The sequence below is a fragment of the Cheilinus undulatus genome, linkage group 5 (assembly GCF_018320785.1).
Source record: "Cheilinus undulatus linkage group 5, ASM1832078v1, whole genome shotgun sequence".
Lineage (NCBI taxonomy): Eukaryota > Metazoa > Chordata > Actinopteri > Labriformes > Labridae > Cheilinus > Cheilinus undulatus.
The window spans coordinates 47,658,083-47,671,198 of NC_054869.1; the positions used below are offsets into that span (position 1 = coordinate 47,658,083).

Below are 13,116 nucleotides of genomic sequence, written 5' to 3' on the forward strand. Positions count from 1 at the left end.
TGAAAATAATAATTTCCTTGAACCTGAATAATCACTTTTATCAAAGAAACAAAACATCAATTTCAGTTATTCCTGCTGTAGTATAAAGCCTTTTATAATGTAAACCCTTTCTTAAATCAGAATCACCTTTTTATTGGTGCAGTAAACAATGTGGCAGAGAACACTGAACTAAACCATGAGCAATGTAATGACAGACTTCATAGATATGCAGTAAGGGGCACAAATGTCAGGATTACAGAAAAATAAGGTCAAAGAAACTGAGACAACTTTAATGAAAAACAATAACATCATAATTAAGAAAAGTGGCAAAAATAGAAAGTAGCATAACAGGGCAAAATGGGCAAAAGGCAGCAAAAATGAGTAAGAAAAAGCAGCAGAAAAGTGGAATTTATGTTTAGAAGCAGCAAAAAAGGGATAAAAGTGCCAAAAAAGTGGCACAGATTGGTGCTAACTTGCAGCACAGTGGCAAAATGTGCGTTAAATGGCAAAGAATAGTTAAAAGTGACTTAAAAAATAGCAAAAGGCAGCAAATTTGTGGTAAAGTGGCTAAAAAGTGGCACAAATAATCTTCAAATTGGAAAAAATAGGCAATATAGGCTAAAAATATGGGATAAAAGTGCATAATATAGTCGGCAAACGGGTTGTAAGTGGCAAAAAATGTGGTAAAGGAGGATAAAAGTGGCATAAAAAAGGGCAAAATAGACCAAAAGAAGCAAACAAAAGAGTTTTGAAAAAAAAGGTAATAAATTGGCAAGATTGGCAATAAGCAGCAACAGTGGCAAAATTGTGCCAAAAAGAAGTGCCAACATGATGGCAAAAATGTGTTAAATGGCAAGAAATTGTTAAAAGTGGCATAAAAACTGCCAGAAATGGGCAAAAGGCAGCAAAAATTAGTTAAAGTGGCAAAAAAAGTGGCACATAAAAGCTAAAATTTAGCAAAAATGGGCAAAAGTAGGCTAAAAAATGGGATTGAAGTGCATAATAGAAGTGGCCAATGTGGGTTGTAAATGGCAAAATGGGTTGATAGTGGCATAAAAGGGCAAAATGAGCCAAAAGTAGTAACGAAGAGAGTAAAAAAGGGTAAAAAAAAAAAAAAATAGTTGGTAATGGGTTATAAGTGACCAAAGTGGGATAAATGTGCCAGAAAGAGGTTCCTTGACAGTGGCCAAAAATGTGAGCTAAATGGAACAAAATCCTTAAAAGTGGCATAAAACTGGCAAAATGGACAAAGGGCAGCAAAAATGAGTTGAAGTGGCAAAATGTATCATCAAAAGGTGAAAATTGGCAAAAATATGCAAAACAGGCAAAAAAAAAAACAAAGTTATAAAAGTGCATAATATATGTGGCAAACATTTAAGTGGCAAAACAGTGGTAAAAGCAGGTTAAAAGTGGCAAAAATGGATTAAAATAGCAGAATATGTGGATAGTGGCATTAAAGAGAAATAGACAAATAGCAGCAATAATGAGTAAACAGTGGCAAAAAGGTGGTAATTACAGCCAGAAGCAGCAAAAGTGGGATAAAAGTGGCAAAAACATGAATAAAAAGTGGCAAAAAAGTAGCAAAATAAGCTGATAGCTTCCCAGTCAGGGCCTTTCTGTGTGGAGTTTGCATGTTCTCCCTGGGCATGCGTTGGTTCTCTCTGGGTACTCTGGCTTCCTCCCACCGCCAAAGACATGCTCAATAGGTTAGCTGATCACTCTAAATTGGCTGTAGGTGTGAACATGAGCGTGCCTAGTGGCCTGTCTCTTTCAGTCAGCCCTGTGATTGACTGGCGACCAGTGCAGGGTGTACCCTGCCTCTTGCCAAATGACAGCTGGAATAGGCTCCAGCCCCCCCACGATCCCCCACGGTATAAGCAGTACAGAAAATAGATAGATGGCATAAAAATGGTACTATTGTTAAAATTTGCCAAGTTTGGTTTAAACACGTGTGACATGGGACGTGATCAAAAAAGCTTCCAGTGTCACATCCAGGTTCAGAGTTAGGTTCAGAGCACGTACAGACTTAATCGACTGACTCAGGTTTACTCCAACGTTCTTTAAACTGAGAATATATTTTCAGGGATTTGACTCCATCCAGAGAGTAATTAACTCTCTCATTTCACTAACACCAACTCTCCAGAATATTCTGTGAACTGTACTTACCTGTTCAATGAGTCCAATAAAAGGAGTAAGGAGTCATGCCATGGTCTTCCTCAGTAAAGTATAAACAACTCTTCTTTATAACACACAAAACCATGTAACAAGGTTTGGGTGCTTGACAAACTCAGACCTTTATTAATGTTGGCACACAAAGCACAGTGTTAATAACACTCAGTTCAAGTATACTGTTAAACACATTAAAGCTGTCCAACGTGGAGTTACACCCTCAGAAAACAGAGGACCAGTTTGGTAGCACTGTTATAAATAGTAGCATAGAACAGAATTCACATACAGATTATTGTACATATTTCCTTCAGTTTCTGTGAAATAAAACTGTAAAAAACATAGTAAAGTTTGTTTTTCTTTCTCTTTTTCTGAAAAATATGTAAGTAAACATCATACCTGCAAGTCCGTCCATCTGAAAGACAACTGCTTTAACTTTAGTCTCTCGTATAAACAAAGCATGTTATCTGTTCCTTAACAATAAAGATATCAGGTCTTCTCTTTCTCTGCCTCTGTTGGCTAACAGATGACCCCTGCTGGAGGGGGCTTTAGTAATATGTTAAACTATCCATTCACTCTACTCAGCCTTGTTTGGATGTTTTTGGACAAAATTATTCAAAGTGAGTAAGAACCTCTTTGCCAAACATCAGAAAACAGAGATCTGAAACAGTCTGATAGCAGTGGTGTTTTATAGGGTTAAACTGTGCTACACTTAACCAGATAATAAGCTATCTGCATTGCAAACTTCTCAGTTGATGCTCTTAATACCTACATTAACATTCAAGAATCTTCTCCCACATATAAGAAATAAAAACTCAGGCAGGTGGCATAATATCTTTCAGAATTAATGTTTCCCTTTACTTAGCTATATATTTGTAATAAAAAGAATATAGTTTTATCTGATATTATTATAATCATATTATTATGACGGTATTGGCAATGCAGGTTTACTTGAGATAACTAGAATAAGAGTAAGAATAAAATGTTCTTTCTTAAAGTAGCTTATGGTTACAGGTGGCTCAAGCTCTCCTTGGACCAGAGGCCACTTTTCTGCCACTAGGGGGCTTAGGACTGGGGTACATTTAGGGCCAGATCCACAAAAGAACAGCGCTGCTTTTTGCACATCTTAAACCTGTGCAAATAGCATAAAAGATAGCGTACAATCCAAAAAGCATGTATTATGATTATAGATTAAGTCAGTGTGGGCCTGTGGTGTCAAGTCAGTCTGTTAAAAATGGTTAAAAATATTCATAATGAACATTTAAATTAAATAACTGATTAAGGATTGTTTTACACAAGACGAAGTCTAAATTCAAAAAGAAATTCTTCTTTCAGCTACAGTGCCTTAAAAAGTTATCACCCCTTTATTCATCAATCATGATCAATATAATCAGCCTTTTTTTGACCCCAAAAATTACACAAAAAACCTCTTTAATCTCAGAGTGAAAACAGATTTCCAAAAAGAAATGCCAATTAAATAAAAATATGACTGCATAAATATTCACCCCCGTGACAGACCCAATCAAACTGAGGTCCAGCCAATTGGTGCTACTAGTCTCACAGTTAGTGAGTTGGGGATCACCTGAGTGCAGTGAATGTGTCTCAAGTGATTGTAGTATAAAGACACCTGTGTCTAGATGATCCAGTTATTAGTTTATCAGTATTCCTGGCTACCATTACACCATGAAGACAAAGGGACACTCCAAGCAGCTAGGAGAAAAGGTGATTGAAAAGTGTAAGTTAGGAGATGGATACAAAAAAATCCAAGGCTCTGAACATCCCCCAGAGTTCAGTTAAATCATCATGAAGAGATGGAAGGAATATGGCACATGTGTAAATCTGCCTAGATCAGACCGTCCTCACAAACTGAGTGAGTGTGCAAGAAGGAGACTAGTGAGAGAGGCCACCAAGACACCTATGACTACTCTGAAGGAGTTCCAAGCTTCAGTAGCTAAGATGAGAGAGATTCTGCTTTAACAACTGTTGCCCGGGTTCTACTCAACTCTTTAAACCTCAACTACAGTTCACCAGAAGGCATGTGGGAGACTCCATGGTCATGTGGGAGAAAGTTCTTTGGTCTGATGAGACAGAAATTGTGCTTTATGGCCATCAGACAAGAAGCTAGGGTTGGTGGACACCAAACACTGCACATCACCACAAACACACCATCCCCACTGAGAAGCATGGTGATGGCAGCATCATGCTGTGGGGATGCTTCTCAGCAGATGGTACAGGAAGGCTTGTAAAGGTAGAGGGTAAGAGGAATGCAGCAAAACATAGGAAAACCCTGGAGGAAAATCTTATTCAGTCATGAGAACTATGGCTTGGGAGATTTATTTTCCAGCAACACAATGACCCGAAGCATGCAGAGAAAGCTGCACAGAAATCGTTTAAAGACAACAATGTGACAGTTCTGGAGTGGCGGGGTCAAAGCCCAGACCTCAATCCAACTGAGAATTTTGATTGATTGATTGATTGATAGATTTGTAAGACCAGTACAAGGGTAAAACATCCAAGGGGGTGAATACTTTTTATAGGCACTGTAAACACTAGTCCAAAGACTGATATCCAAACATATTAGTTTGTCTAATAATGTTCTCTGTCATATCATGACAACAGCAGTGGCACCAGTGAGAGGTCACTGAGTTTTATTTTTTATCCAGCCTCTTATCCAGTGTGCTGACACCCATGGGCTTCCCTGCACATCTCTGCAAGAACTCTGAGTTCTCAGTCTGGTATTTTTCTTTTTCCTGTCTCTCTCTGTCATTGCAGTGTCGGTGATTTAAGCGCTGCTATGTGCCAGTTGGACTTTTTCAATACATGGGCAAAGCTGCCAAACCTTTCAGGCATGTTAGCCCTGGCATATGATGAGACTGAATCCTTTTGTGGATGTGGTGGAAAAAAAGGAGCTGGGTGCATGTCATTAGCATGAGAAACCTCAAGCAAGTCCTGAGGCCATCAGCACAGTGCAATAATTCTTTGTGGATCTGCCCCTAAATGCTTTACTTTGCATTTGCATCCAGCTGCATCACAAGCCCTCTTGTAAATATTACAACACAGGAGGAGAGTGGCATTCATCATGATTTCACTTATGCATATATCTCTGGCCATTTACTTCTTTTTCCTCTCAGTCTGCACACATACATGTCATTCACATAGTTTCATTTATGTTTTTTAATGAAATGTTTTTCTGAGTTTGTATCATTTAATCTTGCAGGTTGCCTCAGAGAGTTGTTCAGATTGCATGTAACGGTGTTCCTACTAAACTCATATTTCTACTTATTTGTCGGCCTGTGTCTTTAAACCCAGTGGGCACATGGCTATTCACTTCAAATCCATTTTTTGCTGGGTGTCTACTGGTTTAAGAATCTTAGATTAATTTCTTGGGGAGTTATTTTGAATCCATCCAAATAATTTTGAGTACTGAAAGAACCCTGCCCAGTCCTGGGAACTGTTGTTGAGATTTGGTGCAGGACAAACAGTTTTTTGGCCTAAAGGCAAACTTGTATTGCCAAAACATGGGGATAGATTTTGGTTGCTTTTCAAACCCCACACAACTGACAATATTAGGATGAGTGAACACATGTAGAAAGCATGCATGTTGTAAAAGCTACTGTTAGTCACCTCTGAGATGTTTTCTTTCTTTCATTTTTCTTTTGAGGAAAAAAATATCCCCCAAAATACCTTTTTTCTAAAAATAACACCCCCTATTTTGTGACATATCTAACAAGGAATCCTAAAGTAAAATATTAACTAATTAAACCCCTAGAATGAACAACAGTTACAACATTTCAATTGAAGAAAAGAAAAGAAAGGGTTAAAAGGTCCATCAATGGTAAATCAATTAATACTTTATGGTACCTTCCATCTGACCTCTCCACGTATAAACTCAGCACAAAAAGTAAGGACATTAGTGTTTGGTAGAAGTTGTTAAGCAACGTTATTTTCCACGTCACAACCTACCGTGCATAGAGCCTATTGTTAAACTGGCAAAATGTCTTGTTTCTTCAGACTTCAATCATCTTATCCACAAAACAAGAGTCACTTTCAGAATAAGCTGTTTGGCATTGGTGGAGATGTTTGGCTGATTTTCCGTGGGTGCAACCCACATACTCAGCTCTGTTGCTCATCCCACAAACGCATGTTCCTTACAAATGTTGCACCATTTAAAAGAAAACAAACAGGGTTTCAGTCAGTTTAGGATTTGTTGTCATGAAGCATTTTTATAACAAAGAAATAATCTACCAAACACAAATGTAATTACTTTTTGTGCTGTTTGGATTCCTTTATTGACCAGCACTGTAATAACATTAAAGACCCTGTTAAGTGAAAATAAATCTGTATTTAGGTTTGTTGTATGACAGGTCACTGTGTTATGAACCCCTAGTTCAATTTTCAGTCAAATAAGGCATCTCAAAGTTTATAAGCTTTAAAATCATAAAAAAATGAGCCAGTAAAATCTGCTCCAGGATGATGTGGGCATGTCTGTTGAATGAGATGAAGCCACGCCCACTCAGGAGAAACACAATCCTCTGAAATTTAAGAAAATATTACAATCTGAATGGTAGAAAGCACTTACACCATTAGCCTGGCCCTTGACTTTACGATCAAAGTGCAGTATTCTGGCTCAAATCTCTGTTAGGATACTTTAAATGATCCATAGCCCACTGTGGCTGATAGATTTGGCAAATTTACCTCACTATGAACAAAAAACAGCATTTAACTGACTGTTAACTTTCAATAAAGACAGTGACATCAGCTAACAACAGACTGCACTGAGATGAACAGCTCTGTGATTTTATAATGTAGTGTTAGAGAGGCGGGGTCATTCCCTACTGCGGGCTCATGACATCAGCAATTCACATATTGGCCCCGCCCAAATTAAACCAAGCCAGGAAAGAGGTGAAAAACTTTCTAATGGCATAAATCCAAAATTCAGTCACATGTAGATCTCAGTGTCTTCACATGTTTACAGCAACCATATTCCAACATATCTCGTGTGTTAAGACATAAATTTTGGATTTCACTTTACAGGGTCTGATGGGTCAAAGTATTAGACAGTTCAGCCAAAGGATTCTTTGTGCAAGTACTAAATGGAGTCATTTGAGACACAGCTTCTTCATAGTGGCAAGAATAGAACAAGTGTTGCACAAACAAACAACAACAACAACACAAAAAAATAAAACATGAAATCTAGGAGCCATAAATTATATCAAATGCTAAAAACCTTGTCAGACCTTTACCAAAGGAAAGATATGACCAAAATTTAGAACATTTTTAGTATAATTTATTTATTTTGCATCACTAACAAATTGTGTTACATTTTGGTTTTAACTAAAACTTGTTTTTAAAATCCATAGTCTAAGGTCAATCCTTCTGCAGGATTATCTCCTCTAGTTTACAGACCTGTTTGATATCGATTCTAACACTGTTTCCAACAAAAACTTCTACAAACATGCCTCCAAGTATTAATAAATTCCAACACATAACAAAACTTGAACTCGTGTCCATGTGCTTTCCAGTTTTTTAGGACTGCTTTGTTGGCACCTTACCCGACCTGATGAGAGTCTCACCTGAAAGTTATTTTTGCTAGTGAAAAGGGTGTCATTTTCTTGGTAGGAGCCCAGTTCACTCTGCATAAATTCCCCCAAAAGACACATAGCTTGTGTTTTATGCTTAGACAGCTGATATCCAAAGACATGCACAATGTGTTTGAAAAACAGATCCTTGATGTGTGTGGACTTCAGTGTGTAAACGGCTCTGTGTTCAAGTCTAGGGATGTGAAACATTAGTCCACAGAATGCCTCTGCTGTTACCAAGGAAGTTCAATTCAAACATTCTCTCTCTGGCTGGATAGGAAGGTGAAGGGTCAAAGGGAACAGCACGATGGATGAGGCAGGAGAAAATGAAACCATGGGGCGACCAGGGCAGGAATGAAGGTTACTGGGCTTCAATTGTGATCTCTGTAAGGGGAGGGGCGGGTCATCTGATGCCTCCACACTGCTTTGCTCTTACCTGTGGGCCACGTGATTGTTGAGGAGGCCGGGGAATGTCTGTTCAGTTTCAGTGCTTAATGAGCCACCTAGCAGAGACAGACACAGAGATGATGACAGCCATAGAGATGAACATCACCTGATGCACAAATGTACCAGATAAGATGTTAGCATGAGAAGGATAACCAGAGGGTGTATTATAAAGGCCCATTAATAAAAGAAACACTAGAAATCTGATACTAAGTGAAGAAATGTACACTATGTCATATAAACTACATATTATGATACAACACAATACAGTTTGATTATGTTTTTTTCAAAATATTTCATCCAAATTTCAATGTTTTAATTAAAGAACTTAGATAGTGACCACATTCTTATTTCTTGAATGTTTACTTGTAACAACAAAAGTCATTTGATCTGTAAGGGCGCCTTGATAAATGAGCAAACTCCCATTGGAATCTGAAGATCACAGGGCGGTCTTTTCCTGGTCACAATTTGCAAAACTCATTTACTCTCTTTCTCACAAAATGCTACACTCAGTCCCTAAACACATTTTGCATCGTGATGCACTTGTAATGTCTAATGGTGACCACTGGGGGCAGAAGTTAAACACAATTAAAGCACATTTGCCACAGTTGAAACACAGACAGTCAAAACTGAAAACATTTGTCTCTAATGACGTGAAATCAATTCCAGGCTGGTTCAGAGAGCTAGACTGAGTTAAAATTTACTTTGCAAAATGGAAGCAGACAATCTGAGAGTCTAAAGAGAGGGATATATAAGTTTCTGGTACTCTATGCTCTATGCAGCTACTCTGCTGCTCTATTTACAAACTACATTTTGACTATAAAAATATATTATATCAGCTGTAAATGTTGGCCATATGAACAGATAAGTTTGTGGAGTTTTAGTCTGAACCAACAGACCTATGTCAGCTAAGTCTTTTGAGACTTTTCCATTACATTGAGCGGCTCGGCTCAACTTGGTTTGACTCGGCACGGTAGCCCAGCGTGGCAGGGATTTTGCTTTTCCACCACAACCGAGCTACCCGTTTGAGGGGGTGTATAGAGCTACACTGTCGCTGCAGTGTCTGATCTGATTGACTTTGAAAGCAATCATTTGAAAGCAAAAGTCCAACTGTAAACTCACAGCACTGCATGACGCTCTTTTACCATTCTCTCTCTCTCTCTCTCTCTCTCTCTCTCCCTCTCTATCTGAAATCAATAAACCAAAATAATTCACGTTTATCATCAAAATGAGAGAATTGTCCGATATAGAAGTTAAAGAAAAGTCTTTTGATCATTGATTTATCTCTAGATAGCAGAAAATTAGCATAATTGAATTTTTGGATTGGGCAATAGGAACAGCATCCTTTACTGGTGCCAGTTAACAAATTATAGACTCTCTCTATCAATTTATTTGTCTATAAGAAGGGGAAAAGGTCAAATTTTTGTTATAAGTGGGTATAGAAAAAGTTGAAATCCTGGTCCGTCCTAATTTCACTAGTAGTTGTGAGAACTCAGACTGTGTGCAGCTACTGGACCAACTATTGGTCTGCATCATTAGAGACCAGATAGAGACCATTAGAGATAAATTAATTTAGGCAACTGATCATTTGTTTCAGAGAATGGAAAAAAAACGTTTTAGCAATTCTGAAAAATGTTGTAAACTGCACTTTTTTCCTTTGATTACAGAAATAAATCAAAAAAAAATTATTGGGCCAATTAAGCACTACAACACCTCAATATTACTCTCTTATCATGAGCTGTATTAATCAAATTAATTTATTATAAATTCAATTAATTAAATATAAATATAAATTTTATTTTTTTTTCACAAATGCTTCTTCTATCACCTTATTAATTATGATTGTTATCTATTTCAGTATTAGGACCACTCTCAACAAGCCCACATGGGTAAATGTGGCTTTTCCTACATATTTCTTTATTTAATGTTAGTCACTTTTATCTTGAACTGTCTGTAATGTATCATATTAATTCCTCTTTGTTAAATAATGAACTCCAAATATTCCACTCTCTATTCAAAGTTCAAAGAAAGCAGCTGTGACAGATATCCATCTAAATATTCCAAAGTTCTTACCATTATGGCAGCTGTACATCCATACACGGTGGCCATCATATCGACATCTGCATTTGAGGAGGTTATTGCTGTAGTCTGACTCAGGTACTTCATAGTTTGGATTAATTATTATCTGAGACAAAGATTAGATAAGAAAAAAACAAGAAACACGTTAAAAAATGTTATTACCAATGGCAGTTGTTTTTTAAAGCTGTTTTCTATACAGTGCCTATGAAAAAGTATTCACCCCTTAAGATCTTTTAACCTTTTTATTCATTTTATAAATCATCATGGCCAATAAAATTTGGCTTTTCTTGGCAAAAAAAAAAAAAAAATCAAAAACAGATTTTTACAAAGTAATGTCAGTTAAATTAAAATATCTGATGTAAAATAAGTGACTGCATAAAATTGGAGAAATGGGGATCACCTGAGGGCAGTGAATGTGTCTCAAGCAGTTGTAGTATAAAGATGCCTATGTCTGGAAGATCCAGTCACTGGGTAATCAGTATTTCTGGCTACCATTACACCATGGAGACAAAGAACACTCCAAGCAACTCAGACAAAAGGTTATTGGAAAGTAGAAGTCAGGGGATGGATACAAAAAACATCCACAGGCACTGAACATCTCCCGGAGTTTGGTTTAATCTTTCATCAAGAAATGGAAGGAATATGGCACATGTGTAAATCTGCCTAGATCAGGCCGTCCTCACAAACTGAGTGAGTGTGCAAGAGGGAGACTAGTGAAAGAGGCCACCAAGACACCTACGACTACTCTGCAGGAGTTACAGGCTTCACAGCGGAGATGGGAGAGATTCTGCATTAACAACTGATGCCTGGGTTCTTCACCAGTAAAAGCTTTATGGGAGAGTGGCAAAGAGAAAGACACTGTTGAAGAAAACTCAGATTGAATCTTGACTAGAGTTCAACATAAAGTATGTTGGAGACTCCATGATCAAGTAGGAGAAAGTTCTTTGGTCTGATGAAACCAAAATGGTGCTCTATGGCGATCATACAAGACGCCATTGTTGAAGGACACCAAACACTGCACATCACCACACCTTCCTCACTGTGAAGCACAGTGGTGGAAGCATCATGCTCTGGGGTTGCTTCTTTGCAGCCAGCAGTGGAAGGCTTGTAAAGGTAGAGGGTCAAATGAATGAGGAAAAATATAGGAAAATCCTGATGGACAATCGTATTCAATCTGCATGAGAACTACAGCTTGGGACAAGATGTATTTTGCAGCAAGAGAATGACCTGAAGCATACAGCGAAAGCTGCACAGAAATGGTTTAAAGACAACAAGGTGAATGTTCTGGAGTGGCCGAGTTAAAGCCTAGACCCCAATCCAAGAGAGAATTTGTGTCAAAACTTTCAAAAGGCCGTTCACACCAGTTTTGCAAAGAAGAATGGAGTAAGATTGCAGTGTCTACATGTTTAAGCCTGACAGAGACCTATCCACACAGACTCAGTGCTGTGAAGCAGCCAAAGGTGACTCTACGTGATACCGACATGAAGGGGTGAATATTTACGCAGTCACTTATTTATATTACATATTTTTATTTAATGGACATTACTTTGTAGAAATATGTTTTTACTTTGATATGAAAAAGTTTAAAAAAAAAAAAAAAAAAAAAAAGCCAAACTATACTGACTATGATAGATTTAAAAATCAATAAAGGGGTTAAACATCCAAGTTGGTGAATACTTTTAATAGGTGATGTATTAGAGGAAAATGATAGATGCATTAGTGTGCAATACCTGAAAAATATAATCTCCAGGTTTGATATCAGTTATGTCGACCCACTGGCAGTCAATGTCATGCCTGTAGGTATCCCAGCAGCCTACAGTGATACCCTGTTCTCCAAAGTTGGCACATTCATATTGCTTTTCAATACCTGCAAGTAAATATGGACTCATGAGGACAGCTGCACAAGCTGGGAACATAACGCTCAATGCTATGGTTGCTTACACACTCTAGAGACACAAAGAAATTCAAGCATTTGTATTTTGGGCTAGACATATCAAAGATAAATCTAAAGGTAAATCAGCTACTAAGGGAGTACAGCTCTCAAGCCTTGTCACCTTCATCACACTCCGAGTCCTCCAGGCAAAAACTTGCTTTGTGTCCTTCTGCTACTTTTGTTCCATTGAGGCTGAATAAGTCATAAAGCGTAAACACTTCCATGCTGTGATAATGCCTGGATACACAAATACAAAATGTAGTTTAAAAGCACAATAAGGAAAATACAGCATGAAAGTTTAAGTCTTTCTTAGCCGAGTGCAGTAAGGAAAGACGACCACAAAGTTTGAGCCTATAATCCATATAATCTTTAGATAGCTGAATATTCTCCAGCTTGTTCTCTAGAAAACAGAGGTATTCAGACAACTGAAGAAAGCAGACAGTTCTGCTTAATTAACTAAGCACAAAAAGTGAGGAAATTTGTGTTTGATAGATTATTTCTTTGTTGTAACAGTGCTTCTAATCTACCAAAAACAAATCCCCTTACTTTTTGTGCTAGGTTTAGTCAGATTTAGTAGCCTTAGCTTTTCCTTCTGTCTTAAATCCAACCCTAAATTCTTAAATCCTCTGTAGCATTTTACCTGTGACAGTCATGCCACACCCAGGAGTTTCTCTCAGCTTTGGGACGGAAATCAGACTGGCCGTTGTTGTGGATCTGAGAGGAGAAGCGCAGTAAGCGGCGGTAGGAGTTGGGTGGCACCTGGCTAGAGGTCGACGACAGACAATTCTCCTCATACGCACACTGCAGCATGAACATGGGCCTGTCCTCCATGTAGGTGGTCTGCTCCACCACCTGGGGGTTCAACACCAGGTCTGGAGCCGCTGTGGTCAGGCCAGTCCAAGAGAGGAGCAGGGAGGTGGGCAAAGATGGAAGATA

General features: G+C 38.1%; 1 protein-coding gene across 1 annotated transcript in view; it reads right to left on the reverse strand.

Moving 5' to 3' along the window:
• Window positions 1-7,077: 7,077 nt before the first annotated feature.
• Window positions 7,078-13,116, reverse strand: part of loxl2b (lysyl oxidase-like 2b) — a 46,569-nt gene continuing 40,530 nt past the window's right edge. Inside the window, exons 10-14 of the mRNA XM_041786904.1 lie at window positions 12,821-13,061; window positions 12,302-12,417; window positions 11,978-12,114; window positions 10,242-10,353; window positions 7,078-8,227 (exon numbers count right to left, since the gene is read on the reverse strand). Of these exons, the coding sequence (XP_041642838.1) occupies window positions 8,157-8,227; window positions 10,242-10,353; window positions 11,978-12,114; window positions 12,302-12,417; window positions 12,821-13,061 (677 nt within the window). The 3' untranslated portion in view covers window positions 7,078-8,156. The remainder of the gene's footprint in view (window positions 8,228-10,241; window positions 10,354-11,977; window positions 12,115-12,301; window positions 12,418-12,820; window positions 13,062-13,116) is intronic.